Here is a 26,409-nt window from a genome sequence, read left to right as displayed (position 1 = left end):
TGATAAAAAGGTTCTTTCTAACATCTTATCAATACCCATTACATCTTTCATTTAAGAATTCATCTAAAAAAAATCAAAATCAGCATGCAAATTATTTCAAAGGGGTTTATAGTTCCTCTCCACTGTACATGCAATAAAGACCATAAAAAAAACTAACGACCATTCTAAGGTCTATTGCATAAAGGACACATGATGACTATTGAAAAGAAAGTTGGGGGGAAAAAGAAATAAAATAATAATGCACCTTTCAGAACTGTTTGGAGCACAAGACACGTAAGAACTGTACATGTAGAGCTGTTTCAATAGATTGAAAATACATCCGATTCTGTACACATGTAACTCATATGTGCCTATTCAGAAAATCAGGTATGTCCAAGACTCATGTGAGTCCCTGTAAATGTACAATAGGCAGCTTGCATATGTGCAATTGGGCTGCATTGAGCCCAGTTAGCTGGGAATGTCTCAGAAGTTATGTGCACATATCCATCAAGTGAAAACTTCACAGCAAATCTCTCATAAAGTGTGCCAAAACTACTACTACCCAGCAGAATAAAGGCCCCTAGTAGCAAACAAGTCAGCAGAGGAATGTCATTGGAGGATGACTTGATGAGGGTCTATAGAAATAATTTTATCCAATTAATTGTACTGAAAAAAAAGCTTTCAGAAGTTTGTACTACCTTTGCACTCCTTCCTGCCTACACATACTATTCACACCCTGTTCAATAGTATGTTTTCTATGTAACAAAAATAGATGTTTTCCAGCTACTTAGCAAAAAATATCCAAATAAGGAAAAACTTCTGATTTTATTTTTCACCTTTATAATCCATTAACTGCAATAGCTTTTAATGTACTTTTATGATTCCTGAGCCTCTCAGACTGAGTGAAAAGAAACACCAACAACCAAAGTGTAGAAAGGTCATCTTGGTAATACTGGCTTTATCAAACCTTTAATTTAGCAGATCTTTATTGTATTATCTGTCATAGGTCAAAAATTTGACTATTATCTTTTAAGGGTTTGAGAAGTCCTACATGATATTGAAAGCATGGACTCAGTATCTTAAGGATTTAAAAACTAATCTATTAAGATTTAATAGTTAAGATTTAAGACATGAATTGAGAATGTAGACTTAAAATGTACTGGCATGTAGAAACCCATCAAAGTATAATATTATTCTTCTTGTTACATTAAAATGCAATATTCAGTCAAATAAATATATTTTATAAGTATCCCTCTGTGAGTATGCATCCATACAAAAATGAACAGATAAAATATGTTTACACAAGCAGCTGGGCAGCAGAACTGCCAATGAAAATTACTCTGTACATCAACTGGTAAGTACTCTCCTTAAAAAAGGGCTTTCTCAGAAAACTAACTAAAATTGTAACAGACCAGAAACAGAATTTAAGCAAAGGTCGGGATCACTTGCTTGATGACTTTGTTAGAGAACAGCTCAGCTTGAAGAGAATTGTGTTGATGCTATAACTTCCTTTTAGTTTTTCATATTTATAGAAACATATTCATATGTGTTCCTGTATTTGTTAAGGTGAACAAGCATGTTATATTTACATTGTGCATGACTTTAAAGAGGATTTTCTGCTGATAATACAGAATTAATATCTAACTATATAGGATGGCATACTTAACATTAGTTCCTTTTTTGATGCATGAATGCTAACAGGAAAATCCAATTCTAACTTCAGAACTTTTCCATTTTTAACTGAGGATACTTTGAAATTTTATTATTCTTTTCTATAAAATATTAGCCAAAGGTTTAAGACTGATGTTGTCTCTACAGGGGTACATAAAATAAAAAGAAAAACAAATCCAGGGACTTTTTCATATGTGGATTTGATAAAATTATACGTTAATTGCTGTTGTCAAGAAGCAGTTATTGTTGATTACCTGAAAATTACTTGTGGAATTTCCATTAACATCATAGTTTAAAGCTCTTCTGAAATAAATACTTTAATTTGTTTTTGAGCATGGTGAGTATTTTATATTTTGCCATAGAAAACAGCACGCATATTTTCAGCAAGAGAGTGTCCTTCCCACAACATCTCAAATAACATATTCAATTGAAAATGTAAGCATGACATTCAGGCTTCATTTGCTGTTGGTGTCTATCTAAAAAAAGCCCAAATTGATGGAGACAGAAAATTCTAATCTGATGCCCTAAGGCTAGATCCAATAAAACACTTAAGCATCTAAATTTGGTGCCAAAACAACTAAGTTTTCAGTGGCTGTCCCCCATAAGGGAATCTTGGGCTGAAGTGAGCTGAGTTTTACATTCCTTTGTAGAGTACAGAGTAGGTACTCTAGGCAGGTACCAGTTAGGGGGGCTACAAGCAGCCACTGCCTCCAACATCACCCAAAAAATTGCATGCATCTACCTGCAGCTAGTAAGTAGACAAACACTGTCAGCAGGGCTGATCTATAAATTACACCTTGCAGACCCAAACAACCTGAGTCCAGGTCACAAAGGTAAAGGGATGATGTTAAAATATACTTCTCTCTTTTACAAAAAGCACAGTGATTAAGGATAGTGCTCAGGAAGTGTGCTCCACATCCCCAAGTACGGTGCATTTGACTTTTAAGCCATTGGTTATTTTGAACTTTCTTTTTTTGAAACACTTCAGATCAATGAGCAAAAAGAGGATCAGGATTCAGCAGTCTAGTCTTTTATGCTGTCCACTAGTTTGGTTTTCCTATCCATGCTTAACAGATAACATTACTGAAGGGTTCAATGGGAATTCAGCATAAACCACTAAAAATCTGCTTCTCAAAGCTTCAGACTGGGAGGTCTGCAGGATGTCATATGCAAGCTGAACAGGGTAAGTGATGAAATGTACCTCACTAAAACTGGGGGACTAGACCCTTCATGTCACAGAAACTTGAAAAGACTTAAAAGTCTTCTCTTAACATAGAAAACTGAATGGACCTTTTCTAATATGAATCCCATTCTTCACATAAGCCCTTCTTGTTAAGTCTCACTCAATAAAACCAAATGAGCATAATCAAGGAGTCCATAATTATAGATTACAAAATTAGATGCTTGGTTTTGGCTGTCAAGCACTTGAGCTAACATTGTGTACTTGAACTTACCTCATTCTTCCCAGGACCATTTGCAGTGTTACAGCCTTCTTTCAGTAACATTGGAAATGCTGCTGCCTTCTAATAAGCAAAAAAACCTTGGAAATCTAGTGTAATTGATCTCTTGTGATACAGATGATGACATCTTGAGTTATGTATGACCTGTGAGGCAGGAGTGCTCTGCTCTCCTCCCCAGTCCAGACCAGGAACCTCACTGGACCACAAGACAACCTCAGCAAACCTAAGTATCCTTCACATGGAACTCAGGGAATGAGTGGAACTTCAGACCTGTACACTGGGTCTTGACCCAGCTTGAAGCTCAGATGCAGCCAAGCTGCACACCTGGATTAAGCAGCTGGAAAATGTCCCCAGCACCCATGTTTTATATATGACCATTGACAATAGAAACTCTTCCAGTTTTCCTGCAGCAAATAATGACCCAGAGCCTGATGTGAACTTTCTAGTTTTAACAGACAGATCCATAGATCCATAGATCCTCATTTGATTGCTGGTGTCATAATAATGACCTGACCCAATGGAAGGTAAGGTAACTCAGAACTCCACATACCAGAACCTGAACATATATTTTGAAGACAGTCTAAAAGCAAATAAAAATAAAAAAATCCCAAAAGACAAACAAACAAAACCCCAAACACAAACAAACAAATGAAAACCCAAAACATAAACACACACAACACCAAACAAACAAAAAATAAAGAAAAAACAAACAAACAAAAAATAAAAAACCCAGAAATTAAAAAAAAACAAAAGAAAAATACCTCACCCCCCCCCCCAAAAAAAAAACAAAAAACAACTACACAAGAGCTTTACTGGTAGCTTTAACCACTCTAATAAAATAAACTAATTTTTGTCATTATTAATAATTCTTGCTAGAATTTGAACAGAAATACATATGATCTTTGAACGACTTATTTCCAATGTCAATGGACTGTTTTTCTAAATGTATTACACCTTGTTGTGTGGACTGGTTAAATTAGCTCCTTTGTACTATGTTTCTAACAGGTAAGTGTCATTTTTCTCCCATATCCAGCTCACAGACCAGGTCAAACAAATTATTCACCCCTCTGACAAAAAAATTTGTTGATCAGTTACCCGTTTTGTTCCCCATTTAAATTATCGGTTAACTGTAAATAAATTCTCCTTGATCTCAGATAACTTCAGAGATTTTTCCTCTTTTCATTTTTTTAATGGAAGAGGAGACAAAGAGAAAAGAGAGGGCCTTATTTAGTAGTAAGGATTTTCTAGGTTCTCCCAGGTTCTATTAAAAGACATTTTAGTTGCACCTAGTATATTTCTGCCAACAAAAGTCTTAGAACAAAACACATTAATTTTTAAATGCTTCATGATACTTATTTAGAAGTTTTGATTTCTTCTTTTCTTTCCGTTTCGTTCTATTTCCTTTCTTTCCCTTCCTTTCCCTTTCCCTTTCCCTTTCCCTTTCCCTTTCCCTTTCCCTTTCCCTTTCCCTTTCCCTTTCCCTTTCCCTTTCCCTTTCCCTTTTCTTTCCTTCTTTCTCAGCTGATGAAGGTGATGGCATTTTAACAATAAAAGTGTCACCACCTGCATGTGTGTTTCCATTTTTAAATATGGTCACAGTCTGACTGATTTCCAGGGGAAAAACAGTTTCAAAATCTGGTTGCAAGCTCACAGTGACAAAACTAGATAATTACTATCTCCACAAATATCTGTAAGTCAAATCACTTGTTTTAATACGGATTAGATTAGTACTAAAGTTAAAAGATTGATATGAGAGACATGATAAATGTAGTCATGACAGAAAACAATTTTTAATTTAGTAACCTCTATCAATCTAGATAGCCCATGAATATTTACCATTAATTCAGTAGGCTGGAACAGAGCAGGGGGGAAAAGAAAAAAAAGGAAAAAAAAAATAAAAGGAAAGGAGGTTGTTTGACCTAAACAGGATTGAGGAAAAATGGGAATTCTCAGCAGTTTTACTGAGAACAGATCTTGCAAAGACTGGGAAAATACATTTGGGATAGCATAATTAAAAAAAACTCTTTAAAAAACTGAATGACATGCAAAAGTATTGCCATTCTTAATATGTACTTCACTTTGCAGAACTTACCAGTTGGATTACAGTTAAAATAGTAACTTCAAAGGCTGAAATAAAATCATTTATGGAAATTCAAAACAAACCTATTTGATCACATCATACTTCACAGTAGGGATACAATTTGCAGAGGCTGAGTGAGGGCATAGTGTAAGCAAAAACAGGTTGTATGTGCAATGAACCAAACTAAATGGTTTATATAAAAGAAATGTTGTTTCCATTAATTTTTCTGGTAATCTTATTAAAAACACCACCTGTCCAGAACAGAATTGTCCAGGTTTTAATTCCTTTTCACATCTCAGTGTACAAACACAAGACAGAGGAGGTATCACCTTACAGCTATTAAAATATGTCACAAAATGTCTTATTCTGAAATCTTCATAGCTACAGCAGTTTCTCCAGCTCTGTTTCAATGTCTGGTTATTGTACCTTTTACTTTTTCTCTTGTCGTGCTCAAAGAACTGACTTTTCTGATAAGCTTAAAGAAATATTTTTCAAAGCATGCATTGCTTTTAAAGCCTCTCTTTAAAAAAAAAATGTTTCCAGTCTATAAGACTTAAAATTCATATATATTAAGTAAATAAAACATAAAATGCACCTTTCGAAATTCCACCACCACCCCACCAAAATCCCCTGTAAGAGCCCTGAACAGGAACTTGACTTTGAATACTAGCAGAGATGAAATGGTGTCACAATCAGCATAAGTGCATGTGGACTATTCACCTAGATCAAACACTTTGGTCATATACTCAATTAAATTTAAATCCCATTATATAATGTATACCAGCCTCATTTTATGCAATTCCCTAATTTAATGGCTTGGTATTAGCCTTTTCTGTTTTTGCACACATGGACTAATTTTCACGGTGCTCAGTCCCTCTGGGAAGTAGGTCATTAAAGTCAAGTGGACGAAGACAGAAACTTTAAATGCCTAAACAGTGCTGCAGAAGGGTCAGAGTGACAATAATAATGTAAAAGAGATTTTTCACTCATCCTACTTTGCAATATTTATGAAATTTCTCCCTCATATATATATATTCATTAATCTTGGCGATGACAAAATAGAACAATAATGAAAGCTCTCCTCCTGTTACAATTTGATTTGTGAAACTGAAAAAAAAATAAATCAACAAAACAAAAATCTCATTAAGAAATGAAAAATCACAATTATAGTAATATTTAACTACCAACACTTGTTTTACACTGAAGCAGTAGAATGATAATACTCATATTACCTTTCTCAATGTGTATTCTTTTTGTCTCATGTCCCACATCATGACCAGCCAGATCACCCTCCTTAGGTCCAGGCAGGACATTAGGTGACAAACCCATCAGCATTTGGTTCATAGAGAGCCCGTTCTGATGGACAGCTGCTAGACACAAGCACAGGCAGAAAGAAATCAGCTGTCATACTAACAATACTCTTTTCTACTTATTTTACATAGTCTTCCTCTTAATTATACAAGAATTCTAGCAATCACAAAGTTACTTAATTAGTGCTATCAGGATCCACAGAGAGGAAAAGTTTCTTTCTGTTACTTCTAGTTTAAAACAATCAATTTTAAAAAGAAAGTTCAGTAACTTTGGATAAAAGTTGGAGATTTGCAAATATATTCTTGCTTATTTAACAAGAATTGTTAAATTTTTAGTTCATTGCACAAAAATGCTTGAGTATCAACATTCCCAATATGCAGTCCCTAATAACTTCCTTAAATGAAGCATTGTTGCCTTTCAGGTGATAAACACTGTTTTTCCATATATTCTGTGCAACAGTAGAATTGCTTATTTGCTCATCAGAGAGTGGAAAAGCCCTGTCCAACAGCTTTCAGAGACCTTCATGAGTCTCAAACACACCTCAGAAACTCATATATTAGGTAGTTTATATTTCTATACTTTTACTCTGAAAAAAATTGTCTTTTCAAGATGTTTATGCCATTTTTAGTTTGTTGTTTTGTTTTTTTTTTTAATATGGAACCCATATTCCTGTAGTAGTCATCTTATTCTGGCACCACAAAAGATGTACTTAAGAATCAGGTGTGATGTTAACAAATCAGATAGAACAGAAAAGAATTATCATACAAATAAATAAGTTTTTGAAGTCATCCACTACTTAAGGAACTCTGTTATGTTCACATGGAAGAAGAAAATGTGCAAAGATCCCACTCCTTTCTGTAAACTATAGAGTAAGCTAAACAGTACAATTTCCTTCTTTTGTTAAAAAAAAAGAACAATTCCTTAGCAAAAACAATAAATATCTCTCAGTTTAGATTTTTGGGGTTTCTGATGTTTTGCTGTTTTGGGTTTTTTTTTTTAAGAGAACAATGAATAAGAGCTTCATCTGCTGTAAACAAATATACTATTCAATTAAGAAAAAAAATAATTCCACATTTGTGAGGGGTTTTTTCAGCTCTTCACTTATGAAGCCTGCAGTGGGTTGATCCTGGCTGGACACCACGTGCCCACCAAAGCCACCCCATCACTCCCCCTCCTCAACTGGACAATGGAAAGAAAATATAATGAAAGGCTTGTGGATCCAGCCTGGGGAAATAGACAGGTCACAGTATATGGGATGTCAATTTAATCTGCTCTCTGAATTGTCCAAGTGATAAGAAAACAGAATTTTCAGCTTGTCATAGTCAGGCCTCATTTCTTTTCTTTGGTAAGTCATTTTTCATCACACACTAATGAAAGATCTCTCATCTGAAGGTCAATGAAGAGTCAGCTTCCTGAGTCTATGGAGAGCCTGAAAAAATGCAGCCTAAAGGACATGTGTTGCATCTAATCAATATGGCCAACTATTTCATACAGCTATTTCATGGCCTTCTATGTGTGTGCCAAACCCTCCAGTTTCACCTACTGACAAATTCCACTATGGAAAGACGATTTAAACACGCAAAAACCTGCAACAGACCAGTATTAAAGGGAATGGACAAGTGTAATATTCATTTAAGTACATGTCCATAAAATAGTATGTATTTAAAACCTTAATTTCCATTGCTGCACTGGAATATCACAGAATTCAGAGTCTTTGCCATGTAATTTACATCCTGTATATGGAACTTTGATAAGAACGGTATCACTCTGGGACACCACACTTTAATTTCACTCTGTCCCCGTGAACTATGAGGTAATATTCTTTCTAACATATTTCTCACCATTAAAAAGTTTTTGTATTTAAAAAATTTATTAAGTATGCCCTTTTTAAAATTTATTTAACCCAATTCTTCTCTTTACCAAGCAATTCTACCATGTAAAATATTGCTTATGAAGTCACATTCAATATAGAAATCAAAACTGAGTAACCAGACTAAATAAAATTCAATTTCTTTTAAAAATGTTTATACTATATGCATAGTTCTGAAACTAATCTAGCAAATTGCTTCCCGCCTGCAATTCTGTATTTCATTGCTCATATCTTTATGTTTAATATGACATGATGGCAGCTTATATCAGTACCTGTTAATGTAGCATCAGATATTATGATGCTGTAAACTGGGGAACATAATGTTGGGAGTTAGCTACTGCAGCTGAACTTCTGAACATGAGATATATGGGAACTGTTTAAGGTGAGGGCATTGTGACCAGAGGAACAAGCTGCACCTCATCAGTTTTAAAGTGGTGAGAAGGAGAAGAATGGGACCTACGGATTCTGTCTGAAGAGCTCTCGGTCCGTGCAGGGGAGCTGGACACGCTGCTGCTTCGGTGAGAGGATGGATGGCTGCCAGGTCTTCGGCCCTCTTCAAGAGAAGGAGCAGGAGAAGGGCTGTCTGGAACACGTTCCTAGACCACACAAAAAGTTGTTGGGAAAAAATGGCAATGTTAAACCAAGCCTCTGTTTCCAAACATTGCTTCCCTAAACTCAATCTCCCTCCTAAATTACAACCTATTCATTCCCCAGATGATGTTTCCAGGATTTGCAGAGCATTCCCAACGGAAACTTGGCAACTTTAGGACACTAGACCTTACATTTCAGCATGCAATGTGAGCACTGCTCCTCCTATTAGGCTTTTAACTGCCTTCTACATTAACAATAAGACGTTTGTTTACCTTTTTGTTGTTGTTGTTTTGGTTTGGCTTTTTTGTTTGTTTTATCTTTATTTTTTAATGCTTTGTTTGTTTATTTGTTTTATTTTTATTACTTGTATCATCATGCAGTTGAATTGGAAGCATACATTTCAGCTTACAGATGCTAGCCTTATGGGATGAAGAATTATGTATTACAGAAATATTATTTCTGTAAATAAATAAAGACCAGGTACTCTTGTTTTATCTCATGCTCACATTTTAGTTTCAAAGAGGCTTCTTGAGCAACGAGATCTTATGGAACTGTTATGGATCATAAAGAAAATATAACCTCCTTATAGTACCTATACCAGTCACATGACGGATGTAAGTCCAAATGCCTATTTTTACCACGGAACACAAACTTGGAATGAATCACACTTTTTGGATTAATGTGGCCATATCACTTCAAAAAGGGAAAAACCACCATTCATATTTTTCTATGGCAGGGAAAGGCCTGGCAGGGTAGCCAAGAGCAGCTATGATGCACTTCAAGAGGTTCCTTGGTTTTGAAAACCATAATGTAAGGACTGTGATGGTTTGAATTGCATATCTGCTATGTGAGAATTGTTAGTATGTAGCAGACAGATATATCTGATATTTACCCAGAAGATTGACACAAACAATAATCAAAGGGAGATGAGTGCAGAATAGTTCTTTCCAAAAATTTGCTGTCTTTCCCTGTAGTTTCCTTTTTACTGCTGAAAGTTCTCAAGACTCATTGCTAAAGTATGTGAGAGTGAGGCTGTTTTGGAAAAATAGTGATAAAAAAAATAAATCCTATAAGGGAAATCTATTGGAAGGATTGAAGATATTAAACTAACTTTTTTTGCTTGTTTTTCTCCTTTTGATAACTGAAAACCTGACTTACAATGAAAAAAACAATGAGCCCAAACCACCAATGAACAAACAACTGCACACATTCAACTCACTAAAAGCTTTTGGTAATGAAATAATACAATTAGTACATGTTTAATAACACAAAAAAACCCTTGCTGTTGCAAATGTATTTTCTTGGAAAAGCAGTACATTCCTCACACAGAAAAGTTCTTTTCAAGCAGTCATTATTTTATCATGCACAGTAAGTAGCTAAATATTTATTTCTCTGAATGCACTCCCAAGAAATTTTGCAACATCCTCAACTATAGTAATCAATAGATTTGTTCAACGTAAGTTTCATAAAAAAATATCTGCTCAACTTGAGATTCTGTTGCAAAGGGATTCAATAAGCATACTGATGGAGTGGGAGGAAATTTTTTAGAGCAATGCTGCAAGACATTTAAGTGGATTCCACTTTAACAGTCTTAGGTTTTTAAGTCAAAAACCTTGATGAGGATAGCTTAACTGCATCATAGCTCTAGGCTTATTATGACTTTGATTGTGTTTATATGTCCATGAACTGGGTATTCAAGAGGAGGATTATAATGCAGATGTTTTCAGAATGTAGAAGATTTATTTCTTTAGATTTAGGAGGATTTAAGCATGCACAGTGTACAGATTTGATATAAATTAGAACACGGTATATTTAATCATTCATTTAAAATATAATTTCACTGTTTGGCATACAATGTATTGTTCTTAGAAGGGTTTCATTAAAATGAAATCCAGTGAGCACATAAGATTTGAATACAGAGCTGCAGAGTAAATTAATTTATTTAAACAGCTTAATTTGTTTATCCTATTTATTTATGTGTGCTTTTACAGCACGTATTATGAGATGGAGCGAGCAAAAGGAATGCACAGGACAACGAAATATAATTACTGTACAAACAAAACAGATAATGAGTTTTATTCTCATATAATATGACATAGACAAAATCCATGAGAAAACTATATATCTAGGCTTTATCAATTCATTTGTAAAATACCCTTTAATTCCAATAAAACATGGGATTGAACTACACAGAAATGCAAAATAAACCAATTTAGTGCCTTAACTATTGTTTTATATCCTTGCTTCATAGTTCCACAATCAGCAATCTAGTCTATAGCAATTTTTTGTGTTTAACAAATTCACTCCAATAATAAATGGCAATGCTACTAATAATAAATGGAAATACTCTGTAGTTTTAAAGTCATAGTAATAAACTAATGGTGCTGGAATATAAATATGTCTTCCTTAACAGAGATTTTGTGTGGAAGAGATTAATTTGGTTTGTGGCAAAATATTAACTACAGACTCCATTTAAAATTTTTCAAAAAAGGAAATGTTCAAAATTGTGTTCATTAAATAACGCAGATCAGAGCTATTTTGTCATTTCTACATCATGTCACTTTCATACAACTTATTCTACGTGAAACTGCAAAGAAACAGAACTTACTGATTACAATCCTGGCAATGGATATCACCTAGGATTCTGTCCACTGCCCAATACTTTTCCTAAAACCTGCCTTCTCCCAGAGGCAGATATTTCTGGAGAATCTGGTGTATAACCCTCACTCACTATTTTTTTTTCTCCAGTTTTTGCTTCCCTATTTCTTTCTACAGAAAGTCACAGGCAAAAAGTAGTGTTAACAATTTAGGTAATATGCAGGAGCTTAGCATATGGTGGACCAACGTTTCAGGATTGTTAAAGCTCTCAGTTAGGTATCAGAGGCTTTACTAAGCAGTGGGCAACAACTCTTAGGGGTCAAATTTGAAACATTCTTTATCTTGGTGATCTTCACAACTTGATCCAAATCATGAACCCTAAGCATTTAAGAATCTGGCATTTACCTCCTCCAAAAATGTTCCTACCACAAAGAAATTTTCACTCTAGGGAACCCTAACACCCTTCCTTGTACTCTTATTCCAGTGGCAAGTTACATACCCTCAATTTCAAGTCAATTTCATAAATAACAGGCTTGTTCATGTGACACTGGGTATTTTATTTTATGCTGTAAAAAACAGGTAAAAGATTTCAGTATTAGAGATTTTAACACATGAGATTGAGGTTATCTCTAGAATTGAAATCACCCCAGGTTTGTTCCAGAATACTACATATCATTTACAAAATCACACTGTCTTGGTCTCTTCAAGTAAAACAGGAGAGTTTTTATGTATTTATCAATTTTTTTCTAAATTGCTCCAATAGGCAAATACTGCAAAATCTTATTCTGAAAGTTATTTTTAACTAACTTTTTAAAAAATAATTATCTTAATACATCAGTAATGTTATTCAGAAGAAATACTTTCTTCCCTATATCACGTCTTTGTCCATATACGAGGTCACAAAGTTAGTTAAAAAATATTAATTTCTTTTCTTGCCTATTTTATTTCTGCTTCAGCAGCATGTTTTCACTGTTTGAAAATTGCTTCATTACCAAAAGCCTTCCTCAAAATATATCAAAACACAAAGCTGATGAAGTTTAGCTGTTGTATCACTATTGAAGACATTTCAGGTAATATACGCAGGAATAATCCTTCTGCTCCTAAGAGGACAGAAAAGTAAGTGGTATCTTCTATGTTGCCACCACCTCAGTTTTCCCGCAAATATTCTTTATTCTTTGCCATTCTTGTTCCTTAATAAATTGTTGACCATTTCTGACAAAGTTTGAATACATGTTCTTGCAATAACCAAACCAGATTTGCACACACAGTCTTCACCTCCTGGCTATTTCTCTCCTACAGGTATTTGGTCTTGGTTTTTTACTATGTTCTAGTTTACTTTGCCATAAGGCTCATCTCTTAGGTTTAGCTATCCTTTAATTTTAGTCATGGAATGAGCTCTAGACGTGCAATTAAGTCTTGCTCTAAAGGTATATAATTTTTTGAACTATTCATCTGTGTTGCTCCTCTTCAGAATTGAACAAACTTCTTTAAGGATGTTTGTGCTTTAAGTCATTGAAATGCAGAGGATAAAATAATTTATTTTCGAGGTCATACTTTTCATAGTTTAGGTAACTTATGGAATTGTTTAGGTTGGAAGACATGTTTAAAGACCATCTATTTTCAACCTATCTGCCACAGGCAGAACACTGTCCACTACAGGTTGCTCAGAGTCCCATTCGACCTGGCCTTGAGCACTGCCAGGTATGGGGCAACCACTGTGTCCCTGGTCAGGCTAACTGCATGTTAGGCAAAGTATAAATGAAACAAACTGTTTTATATGGTTGTGATAATCATCATCATCAGCAGCAGCAGCAGCATCATCTTTTAATCAGGAGTGTGAGAGACTGGACCGGTTAATGACCCAAACAGCAGCCCACTTGACCACCCAGGTGCAGACAGCACACACTCATCACTGGAGGCTACAGCTGGGTCATGTCTATGCCCTTTCCATAATAGCTCAGGCCTGAAAACTCACCTCTGGGAAAGTAGTGGGACATTCACACAAAGTCTGCAGGTGTTCCCCCCTTCTGATGGGCCATAACTGACTCAACTGTGGCATCCCCAGGGTGTCACTGACCATGAAAGACTCCTGAAGTGTTCTGTGGTCCACAGCCTTATACCCATTCAGTGTGAAACTCCCTACCTCAGGAGAGGAACCTGGGCATTCCCACTAGAACCTAAGCATATATAACTGTGGAACTTTGGTGTTTTGTGGGCTTTTCCTATTCCTGACAGATCAAGACTGCCGCAATCGCTTCAGCCAACAGATATTGAAATTGCAACAATCAAGTCTTGTTGTGAGGTCCATGGGTGGTGATATATCTTTCTATTCCTTTCAATTTTTTAGAAGTGTTATTTTTATGTTTTTATATTGCTATATTACTACATATAATAATAGTCTAAATGGCTACACATGTGGTCCCCACTGCAACCAAACTGTTCTAAAACAAACCCTCCAAGTGTATATTTACAAACATGGATTCGTGTCATTTCATATGACATTCAGGGCTGTTTTGCTTTAATCTGCCCCAAGGAATCTAGTAACAAGAACCAGCATTACCCTCCCCTTTTGGGGTGGGCTGAAACAAGGAGAAGCTTATATTATTTCCAACCATTGTGGGAAGACACCTGTCTTCCAAGCCTTTTTGGTGGTAGAATTATAAAAATTGCTTTTAAAAGTGATCAAAACACAGATTTCTTTCTTCAGTTTCTTACTGACTTATTTTGAACTCATGTTAGATGTATTCCAGGAATAACTTTCTTGCAAAATGTCACATTTAATTTGACATTGCTTTAGCTTAATAAGTGTAAGAAATTAGTTACTTGAGTATCTTTTGTATCTTCTGCAAATGGAATATTTAATTTTTACAGTTTTACTTTTTCATTACACATTAGTCAAGACACTATGATGCTCTAAATGAATATTTAGACGCAGGAATTGCAAAATTAATTGGACTAATAGTTATTTCCTAACTTCCTCAGTCACTTCTATATGTGTGTTATCAAACTGACTGAATGCTATAAAATTTTATTTCTATTTCCTTATCTGCATACTATCTGGCTTGTTAAAGATCTTGCTAACTTAATACTGATGCACATGACATCTTTCTCACCTTGTTCTTACATATCCACTTGGAATCCCAATCAAAATTCAGGAGTTCGAATGTTTTGTATTGTCATTAACTGCACTATTATTTTAAATCTTGGACATCTTTCTTATGAAGAAAAGAATTCATTATGTTTACATTACATGTTTTCTCTCTCTGTGAACACCTTGAACTTATTTATCTTTTGGACCAACTGAAGTTGATTTCTATTATACTTTTTACTTCTGCAATTTTTCCTTGTACCTACTTTGCTGTTCCCATCACAAGAATACTGACAACTGAAAGCATAAAATGAAGAAAGAGATCAACTGAAAATAAGACTGAATTGGCTTGATTTTTAGTGTCCTGTTTTCCACATGTATTATTACAGCTGAAGTTAACTGAGAGGAAGCCAAAAAGGAGACTTCCAAGTAATCCTTTAACAGTACTTCCACGAGAGATCTAATCCTTGGAAATCATGACCTAGCCAGGAAGTGGGTGTCAATAGATAGGGCCATTACAGAGATTAAAAACAAGCAAGCAAACAAAGTTGATCCCTATCAACAGAAGAAAGATCTTGGTTTTACCTTCACAATGAATGCTTCTTCTAACAAACAAAATATCCTTTTAAGGTATTCAAAAAACCCCATGCAATATGCAAATATATAGGCATGCAAGAAACTCTGTTCCACTCAAATTAGTAACTTCTTATTGGCAAAGCTAGACACACTTTCTGATTGTTTTTAAAATCTCCTCTTCTGAAAATGTAGCCTTATTTGTAAAGTAAGCTTAAGAAGCATCACTAGGAATTCACCCTTCAAAGTAAATCCAAACCACACATGTATTAGGGCACATTGTATGCCCTAGGAGTCAGCAATATGAATCTCATTCCTTGTACCTGACCCCATGGTCATATTGCATCAAGTCAATCTCACACTACACACATAGCTCCCTGTTACACACGTGAACATGCAAATTTCTTAACATAAAGTTTGTACTACTTTCTATGTGTCATGTGTAAATGCATATTTTGCATGACACAAGTTAATTCATATGTGCATATCGCTGCTATTAGCTTCAAACTGCACCTCAGAAACATGCATGATCAAAGAAATAAGGATCCCACATTATTAAAAAAAAAAGAACATGACTCCAAGTTACAGCCTACCATATTTTGTTAGCATCCTCTAAGGTCATTATATAAAAAGTGTATTAAAAGCTAAAACAAATAATATTAATCATACAGATAGAACTAATTAATGAGGTGAAACACAGTGTCCTCTAATATAAAGATGGTTAAGCCATAATAAAGAAGGTCAACTACACTTTGACCTAAGATCTACTCATTCTAAATGAAAAAAAAAAGAAGTGTGCATATACACAAGTTATTCTAATGCAGAGATTTTTCTCTGTTATGTTCAAGTTCCTACAAATTAGATATTATATTCTCTGCAGCTAGGATAAAATTAACTGTCATTTGATTTACATTATACTTAAAAAAATTATAGGTATATTCCAATTTTCATGTTTGGTTTCTTAACATGTAAAAGCAGTTGTTTTAGGAGCCGATAGTCCTATTTTTATTCTAAAATATTTATTGTAGACCAATTGCATTTTATCATTTAAACGCTATAAATCAAATTTCTCCTTACATAAAGAAGAAAACTTGTTCATACTTCACATATCAGATAAAGAGGAAATTAAAGTAGCTTCCCTCTTGCACTTTTTCACATTCAAGAAAATCACTTTAATGTTAAAATTTCTATTTTGAATGCACAATGCACTAATGTCTCTAAAAATAGTAGGCTATCTGAAAAGTCAGGTGTTTTTCAGGTTAGCCATACAAAAAGGGTTTTTCTGCCAATTTTGTTCTCAATCCCTGTTTCAATCAATTTTGTTCTCATTCCCTGTCTGTAAAAGGCATACAGCATATCCAGCTTCACAGGAATGCTGCCACTGCCTGCATAATGCTTTTCCTGTAAGACACAGAAGTGTCCATAGAAAACTTTTGCCTTCAACACAGGATTTAAGATTCAGATCAGCAAAGTGAAGTTGCCCTTTTTCCTCTTAGAGTTTGTTTCCTTTCAGGTGTGTTCTCTGGACTTGTTCACCACCAGTCTGACATGAGACTTTAAAATGTACTCTGTTCAGCCATTTCTGTATGCCAGTGACGTATTTCTTCTCTTTGGCTATTATTTGGACTTTTTGGGAAAAAATCACAGAAACACACGAGTCTGAGTTGGAAGGGACCCAGAAGGACCATCAAGTCCAGGTCTTGAGTGAATGGTCCATATGGGGATTGAATCCATGACCTGGGTGTTATTAGCACTAGACTCTGACCAAGTGACCTATCTATCATAGGCAAAAAAAAAGATAGGAACATTAAATTACATGAACAGGAACACACATATTGCCAATGAAAAATGAAAAATAAAGAAATAAAATTTCAAAATAAAATTTCATGTCATAATAGTACTATAAACAGAGTTATTCCAAAATATAAAATCTGTCAGCAGCTACTTTTGTTAAATAAGTTAACAGTAAATTTCTGCTAGTGGACCACAGTAATATATCTATCTATATATAAATAGATTTAAAAAAAGCTATAAAACAGTGTAACACAACCAGTGCTGTGACAGATGTGAGGGAATTAGCAAAGTTTAGTCTGATATATCCATTATGCAGTGGAAAACTACTGTGCCACTGCTGTCTCCACTTTTTCAGCTGGACATACCGGTTTCTTCTGTTTTATTCTTAATTCTATCTATAACTATTAGTCACATATGGATAAATTGCAGTTTTTGATTCTGGCATGCTGCAGCTCTGTTCTAACTTTTACAATGTAATTTCAAGCTGCTATTATTATAAAGTATGCCCTTTATATTTTCATATATCTTTCTGCTAAGTGAAAAAAAAATTGATGTAGTGAAACTGCTAACAAGCTGAGCCTTTGAAACCATGGGCAGGTGATGAAAGCCACTTCATGTCTAAAGCATCCCCAGGTCACAGCTGTCACACTCACTGCAATTCATTGTTGTCACAATCTGCTGTCCCTGCTTGTTGTTGCTCTCCTCTTATTCATCCAACTCATATATCTAAACATTCCATTACAAAAAGACATCTAATGTTCGTCTCATGTTCGAAAGGGCACAACACTCTTCTGAAATATAATTCTGAAGATTTTAGGGCTCAGAGTTCACTGCCAAATCTAAGGTGTTGCTTTGTAAGGCTTCCCTTGTAATTTTGTCTTTGTCTCATCTCCTGAATGCAGCAGGATAAAATGTTTAGTTAGTACATGATCTCAGCTTTATTCCAACATCTTATCATGAAGAAATGAAATATTGCCCAGTAATAGAAAGGCATTTGAAGCTTTGTGAGTTTAAAGATAACAGCGCTAGCTGTGAAGTCAGTGAATTGGAAGGAAAGGTCAGCAAGTCATCTACTGTGGCACTGTTCACAAAGGCAATCCTTCTATCCAATGAACCTGGTTGTTCATAATCTGAAGACTTTGATTTTCTAAGACTTAATTTTGTTCTTTGTTACTTAATTAGATATGGTTACTATTGATTTACTTTTCAGAGTAGAAATTTCTCACAGGTCTTCTAACTTTCAAGCAGACTTTACACTGGGAAACATGCTGTACTCCAATTTCAAATCTGTGCTGTTGCTTCCAGTTACAGCTACAAACTCTGAGATGAGTGATTCAAAAAATTTTTCATTTGTGGAAACATTAATACTAAGGAGAAAATACTTCAGTAAAATTAGGGTTAAAAAATGAGTCAAACCATAATGAAAACAAAACCAAGATGTCTGAAAATAATAGCAATAAAAAACTGGAAGCTATAATTCTAATAACAAACAGTTTCATGAAAGAGAGCAACTGCACTATTTATCCATTCTTGTTAAAATAAAGAAAAAGGAGGTTTGACCTTCTCACTTACATTTATTCTTGAAGATATTTATTTTGATTGTAGTATAAGTTATTATTCATAAACATTACACTGCCAGAACAAGGTTTGAGAAGTATGCTGATTACAGTTGCCTGCTCAACTACTCAGTGCATATAATTCAGTGGACATTAAAATCACAGGCTCTGACTAGGCCTAGAGAAGAACAGGTAAATTGCCAGTGACATTATGTCCATCCTCATGGGAAGAAAATCACCTAATAATGACCTTGTGCTTTTAAGTTTGTGGGGCTTATGTTTCAATCCTGTTCAGTATTAAAAAATAGGAACATAATTACTTAGCTGTGCTACCCCTATGCACATGACCATGTTCCTCTCCAATAGATAATAACAGAGGATATAAACCTAGACATATCTTGTAACACAATGGGGCTGAAGGAATGAGTAGGAAACAGAATGTTCCTTAGCCCTTATAGTACTGTTGAAATAACTATGTGCAGCAAGATCTTACATTTAAAAGTGAGTTTTGAGCGACAAATAAAAACTTGTGTTTATGGATTCAACTGTAGTAGAAATTAATTGTGAGCAATAACTTACAGGCCTTGACTGAAGAAGTCATGACAGCACTTAGGTAATGCCATGTTCTACATAAAGGACCCAAAATCCTTAACTTACTAGTGCAAACTTCAGAAGAAATCTGTATTTCATCCTCGTATGTGCACACTTTTCTAAAGAGAACTTAGGTTAATTTGGTCGTTTAAAAACGTTTCATTGAAATCCACATATTTTTATATTACGATTATGGGCAAACCAGATGGGAACATGAAACCTGGTTTGTCAAATAACTTGCACAGGATGTTATGCCAGGAGTTATGCAAAAGTTGGCAGCTACAATGAATATTTAATTAGCATGGATATGAGAGCTGAATTTTCAAAAATGACATTGATACATACTGTAGATTATTAATACAAACAAGTGCTCAAATAAGCAAACTTTTGGAAAGAAATTATGATTTCCCAGTTATAACATGCTGTTGGAATGTTTCAGAGAGCCTAAATTGCTAGGTACTTTCAAGGTGTTCACCTAGATTATAAGGAATCTATCTCTGCTAAATGAAACAGATGAGTCACAAAAATGGACTTGTTAAGAAGTAAACAACCCCCAGGATAAGGAAAATTTTCTGGTATGGGACTGCCCACAGTTATAATAATATACACAATTATATTATGACAGTATGTCCCTTTCAGAGTCCAATAGTTTTAAACCTACTAGACAAGTTTAGATCACATGAGCCAAAAGTACTCCTCAGTTAAGTGCTTCCTGGGTCCAGCAATGTTCCCATAATGGGGTTAGATCTGTCAGCAGAGCAGGACCTGCTCTCCACAAAAAGGAAACCATTTTTACATGGCCTATGAGATATGCTGTACTCAAATGTTACTGACTGGTAAGTGGAGACAAAGAAAGTGGTCACACTGCAATATGCTCCCATAGACATATTTAAATGTAGGCCATGGTAAAACTTAAGCAGCTTTAATATCTACAACTAACTTGTAAATCAGCTTTACAAGCTAGAAGTCAGCTTGTTTAAGTTTAGAAACAGAAGGCTACAAATGCTCATGAAGGTCAAATTTTGTACTCTTACATAGGAAATTAAATAGCCCATAGGAAATGAAAGGAGGGAAAATAGCATGAAAATAGTGAAAACAAAGTTTTGTTGGCACAGTAATTCACATGTCAGGTGTCATTTAGCATGTGCTCCATCTCATCTCCATTTTTTAGATAGCCCAGTAGGACTGGTGGCCACCGTTCCAATTAAGAGAATAAATTTAGAATGAAATAAAGCACCACTGTGTTGCAGAAAATATTAGTATCATGTAACTCTTACTAAACACCAATCAAGTAAAAACAGGAAAACAGAGTTGCAAAAATCACCATGCAATCAGTTAGTTAGCAGCAGAGTACTTATATATATATATACACTTATATACTTTATATATATATATCTATATATATATATATATATCTATATATATATATATATATATACACTTATATACTTATATATTTATATACTTATATACTTATATACTTATATAGCACAGGGGCAAGATGGAAACCAGGGTGGGATCTAGTCTTGTTGGCATACCACCTAAATAAGCAATTCTTTTCAAACCAGTATCTTAGCTCCTCATGTCAACAAAGGTGAAGAGAGGGATGCTGCTGAAGGCCTCCAAAGGAGAACCTAGATTTGGAGGTATAGGTGACTAAATTAGGCCATCAGATCATATTTTTCTAGGTCAATAAAAACATAGATTTGTTGACTTTTAACTGAACATTTCTTTGCGGTTCTGTGCTTTTTAGGTTCAAGAAGAAAGGTGCACCAGTATGTTGAATGTCTTAATAAAGTCAGACCTCTTCACGCTGCTCAAATCATGATGAACTTCAAAACTTTTGTAACTCCTGATTTGAAGGTCCGAGAGATTCTAAGTTTACCTAATTTTTGTCAAAGAAATTGCATGAATGGACCGTTTTCCAACATAGCCCTGAAAAACTACATAAACTTGCTTTTGCGTGTCTATTTCTAAGATACATTTGATAAAAGAACAAAAGTTTGGGTACTTTCTCATTTCTTAGACCTAAAGAAGGATAAGAGGCAAAATGTAGATATCTGAATAAAGATGAAGTCATAACTACCTAATGGCAACAGGGAAGTGTCTTTTAAAATGAAATGCTCTAAAATGAAAACAGATCACCTTCAGTAAAAGGAAGAAAAAACTCCATGCCTCTGGTAAATGCCTCTATAACCAGATTAATTTAATTAAAGGCCACAAACAAAACCTAAAACAGGTAGACAAGTTCGGATATCATGTATTTTTGAGATATCTCTATAATACTACACTTCTGGCCTGCAGATTACTGCGCTACTTCATTCTAATTTGTTCTGCGATTTGGCAAGTTTAGTTTCTGCACAGGTAAAGTATCAAACCTTTCAGCCTTCTTCAAATAATTTAGAGCATTTCCGTTCTAATGCTTAGGTTTTAAAATTGGAAGAACAATCTCTTTAATTTAAGAGTAATTTTTTCCATGGTATCTCAAGAAACATTAGATCGCAGACTATGGAATATGAGAAAAAGACAAAGCTGTGTATGAAAATGTTTCACTTTGAGCATTGCTTTAATACTGATTTAGAGAGAAGGAGGGAAACTGAGATGCTAACAGTGACCACTGGTAGCCTCCCTGTGCTCTCAAGGTCACCACACTTAAGTCTTCTTGCATTTACTGGCTTTGTGACTTACCTTAGAACATTTGACACCTACACAATGCACCTTTACAACATTTATGGTGGTTGGGAGCGGGCTGTGATTTGGTGCCTTTTGGTTTGGTTTGGGTGCAGGTTTGGTCTGTTCCAGAGTTACCTTAATAACAGATGTCTCCACTCTGGAGGGAGGGCTCTGCACTTGCGCTGCTGCTGCCATGTTGGCGATGGTGCTGAGGTGGTTCATCTGGCTCATTGCCATCGTGACAGAGGCTGGAGGTAGGCTCACGGGAATCAGCGGGTGGGGCATCATCATAAAAGGAAGTTCCAACCCTGTTGGGGGGAAAAACAGGGAAATAGGTCTGAGCATCTTTTCTTAAGCACTTCTTTTTCTCCTGATGGGCAACATTCAAGTGACAGGTGACAGGATGGTTCACATTGCAGGGAAAAGCAGCTCTATGTCAGTTCTCTTCTGAGAGATGCAGGGGTGAATCACTAGCAACCATGGAGGGTTTCTAGCCACAAGGAGAGGCTATTAGACCTCTTAGTTTGTTTCTATCTGTGTAATGTATGATATCATTGCTAAGCCGTGGCTATTTATTACAGTTTTTGATATCTGCTGAAAGGTGCCTTAGCAATGCTTCATTATGCCACTGATGCACAAGTTAGCAGTTATTTTAAGTATCAATTTTATTGCATACGTATTTGTTCTTTACTGTCTCCACTTCCCCTGCTTAATACTCAAAGGGAAGTATTCCAGTATTCCGCACATCCTTGATTTTTTCGTTGCCTATTTATAAACACCAAAAAAAAGAGACAGGAACTAGAAAACTGCTGATGTTAGTGCTGAAAGATGTCAACCCGTACCATTTGGCAGAAGGTGGTTCTGTTGAAGAGGGTTGAGAGGATGGCTAACTGGAACATTATGCTGTCCAGGCAAGTTGGGGTGGTTAACAGAGGCCTGTGATCCTTGGGTGGGGGGAGACTGAAGTTTTTCTTTATCCCAAGAACCATCACTGCTGCCTGTGGGGAATGAATATATATTATTTGGATGAATGAAGACTCCAAATTTTCAATTTCTGAATTTGGAAGCAAGGCCAGCATTTAAATTTTTTTTTTGCAAGTGGAAATTTGTTTTTAATTTTCTTTTTTTTTAATATGTGGGTGGGGGAAGGACTTTAGAGTTGGGCTTTTTTTTCCACCCTCTGAAAAAGGACTGTAAGAATAACTTTTTTTAATTAAGAGGTAGCACAAACCTGAAGTATTAGAGTCGTGCTCCTTCACATGAAGTCTGTGTTTTGCATATATTGTACGTACACTTTTCTCATACTTAGAAAATAAAACTATATATGGCACTTTTTAATATGTGAGAGAATATTTTTGCCTGCAAAATGTCTAACAAAAATGTGTCCTGTTATGCCAATTAAAATTTAAACTACAGTTATATTGTGTCCCATATTTGTGAATAAATAAACATTCTTTGAAGTAATTAAAAAATTAATTTATTGAGGGCACCAACATGCATGCATATATGCTTGGCTGATGATTCTCTTTTGTATATTAAATTTTTATTTCATACTGTTAATATAAATGTGAGGGATTACATTGCAGTCTTCTGGTAGTGGAACAGACTAACAGCAAAGAAGAATGGAGACAAACAAGTATTGACATGAGAAATAATTAATATCTTTGAGAAACACCCTTTTTCACTACTGCAGACCTACTCATAAAAAATAACCATAGAATTAAATAAGATACAATTAAAAGACAGTATGATACAGTCTGCATAAAGGACAATAATATCTCATTATCAATTTGTGTACTTATGTGCAATGAAATGGTTAAGATCTTCCAAACCTGACAAATTGTACTATTCTTGGTGTGTACTTACATATAATGCTGAGATTGAGTCTATGTATGTTTCTGCATACACAAGAATCTATACACTCACTATATGAGTTTATTTACCATACACAATCAATAAACAATGTTTGAATATATTAATAAATATGGATATATGCATGCATTCTCAGCAGTATTAATATACCCATCAGCAATATATGATTGCTTCCTTTTTTATGTAGAGCACAATTTCAACCTCCTGACTTTGTAAATGTCTACTATTTTCATGGGAGCGTGTCTTGATAGGGACTTTAGGATGACATAAGTCAAGATGTATTCGATCTATGCTCAGTTTCTATTTAGCATTATGGATTATAGCAAAGTACATATTTCTGAATGTTTTTTTACATACATACTACTCTTTAATGAACAACAGAGCCTGAAAAACAACAGGAATGAACGACACCACCTCCTTCTTACTTCAGCAGAAAGGGGATAAGCCTATTAGTTTTGACATATTTTAACACCATTTTCATTGGATGACAAAAGCACAGAAGTTGGTAGAATTCCAATTTAATTTCTCTAGATCTATTAAAAACCTGATTGTAAAAGCTGTACAACATAGTTTATAATGAAAAATACTCCATTATTGCCATGATTTTCTTTACCCAGTTACTTCAAGAAGACAGTTAAGGCTCAATATAAATTCTAACTCATTAGCTCAAATACTGTCTCAATCCCAGTGTAAATTGTTCAGAAGCAGGTAATGAAAATTCAGTCCAAAGTCTCCCGCAATCAAACAAAGCAATTTTATGAAACAATGAAAAGAATCAATTATATTAGATACTTTTATTACTTTACAAGAAATTTTCATAACCTTCATACAGTGAACATACTTGAGATGGTAAATGCATGATTCAAATCTCGTGACCTCTGACAAGTGAAGATGTTTTCTTATATTTTGACAACTAAGACACTCTCAAAAAGCCTTAACACACATTTAAATAAACAGTCAAGCAGATAAATCTTCTCTGGAAAAAGATGTTTTTTCCTTTCAATTTCATATTCTCTAATTTTCTGCTTTTTACCACTGTAATGTATGTATTTCACTCCCTAACATCCAAGCCTACCCCATCCTCCTGTTTTGCTTATCCCTTCTGAAGAGTTTATAGCAATAGATTGCAGCACTCCAGTTGAGGAAGTCATCCCACCATGTCCTCATGCTGGCAATTCTGACACAGTTTTCCTGCTGCCCAATGGCTTCCAGCTCTTCTGTTTGGTGGCCATGCTGTGGGCATTGCTCTAGATGCATTTCAGCTGTCCTATTGATCCCACCACCTTTTTGGGGGAGACAAGTAATTCCTACATGACTATTCTTAGGTTTTTCTGCAATTTCTAACACATCAGTCTTTGCCACCACAGGGCTCTCCATCCTCTACGCCCAGTGAGATGGCAGAGCAAAAGTACCTTGCTAAAATACTGTCCTTCAAACACTGCTGTGCCTCGTCCAGACATCTCTAATGAGCTTGATTTTATCCCTTTACCCCTTTAAATCTAGGTTAAATCTCTTTCAATGAGCCCTACTAACTCCTGTTTCCCCTTTTATATATATGAAGAATACAAATAATACATAAATATATATTAGCAATTATATGAATATTTGTTAGCATTGTAAGGAAGATGTTTGCACTTTATACAGCTGCTGAATTGCCAGTAATGAGATATTTTCATTATTTTTATCAGCAAGATCTTCTACATCACAGTTAATTTCATGTTACATGCTGATGTTCGATATGGAGATGGAGTCAATTCTTCTGTGACCCTTCCTAACCTGGTCACAGAATTTTGCAAGGTCAGTTATAGTCTGCCAATTATGGCTCTGCTTATGTGGCTCAGAAATTAGAGCTTTTCTAAATCAGTACTCTTTTCGGCCTCAAAATTACAGTGTCTGCTGTTTTAGTGTGATATTGAACCCAATAATAATTTGGAAGAGAGAAGACAAGTTTCAGAAAGCCAAAGTATCAAGGCTAGCATTTAGTGACAGTGTCCTTAATACTTGTAGTCTGGAATCAGCTGTTAAGATCTGCTTATTTGGAAAATGATAGAATCCAACCCATAACAATAGAAACCCCTTTCAAATTTCCGACTGTCTAACTCCTGAACACCTTAAGTGAACCGACACAGATACAAAAAGTCTTGGCCATTCACTGCATTTTTTTAATGCTAGTTAAACAGAACACTTCTCCTCTTAGAGGAAATAGTTATTTTCATTAATGTCAAAGCAAAACAAGTGTTATTCTTTAGACACTATTCACTGTCTGCAAAACAAAGCGCAAGCTACCAGTTCTGTCACTTTTTACATTTGGTTTTGATTTAATGCATACAGTGGTTTCAAAGAGTATTACAAATCTGCTGCCTTCTTCCTCTTCACTTGTTGCCCTGCTGGAGGCTTATGTTTTTCCAGTTTCCATCAGTGGTTGTCAAGTCTTTGTAATAGGATTAAAAGCTTGGACACCTGATATCCCTGGGTGCTGCAGTTCACCCTCATAAAAGCTGTTTGCTTTAAATTGAGAGAAAATCAGTTTTTAGTGGCATAATTAATTAAATTATGCAAAGTGTTCCAGATTCAGCATAACACTTTCTGAAGCAGCAATTGGAAGCTCTACATTGCATTCAAACAGCATTTCAATTGATGCTGCACTAGGCTGACCATAGAGTACCATTTTCAAGGCTTTCAAGCACAAGGGATCCAATTTT

General features: G+C 35.2%; 1 protein-coding gene across 4 annotated transcripts in view; it reads right to left on the bottom strand.

Annotated features, from left to right (window-relative positions):
- Positions 1-26,409, bottom strand: part of DACH1 (dachshund family transcription factor 1) — a 352,238-nt gene that overhangs the window by 95,165 nt on the left and 230,664 nt on the right. For 2 of the 4 annotated variants that reach the window (XM_084201184.1, XM_084201182.1), the window contains exons 4-6: positions 21,971-22,143; positions 8,832-8,967; positions 6,423-6,560 (exon numbers count right to left, since the gene is read on the bottom strand). In XM_084201184.1, the coding sequence (XP_084057310.1) occupies positions 6,423-6,560; positions 8,832-8,967; positions 21,971-22,143 (447 nt within the window). Of the gene's footprint in view, positions 1-6,422; positions 6,561-8,831; positions 8,968-21,970; positions 22,144-22,677; positions 22,834-26,409 lie in introns of all 4 variants that reach the window. The other 2 variants (XM_084201185.1, XM_084201183.1) reach the window with 2 other exon arrangements.

This window comes from Fringilla coelebs (assembly GCF_963513975.1).
Source record: "Fringilla coelebs genome assembly, chromosome: 2".
In the NCBI taxonomy this organism is placed as follows: Eukaryota; Metazoa; Chordata; class Aves; order Passeriformes; family Fringillidae; genus Fringilla; species Fringilla coelebs.
Note: the sequence above shows the minus strand (reverse complement) of the source record. Positions and strands in the feature narration are given on the sequence as shown.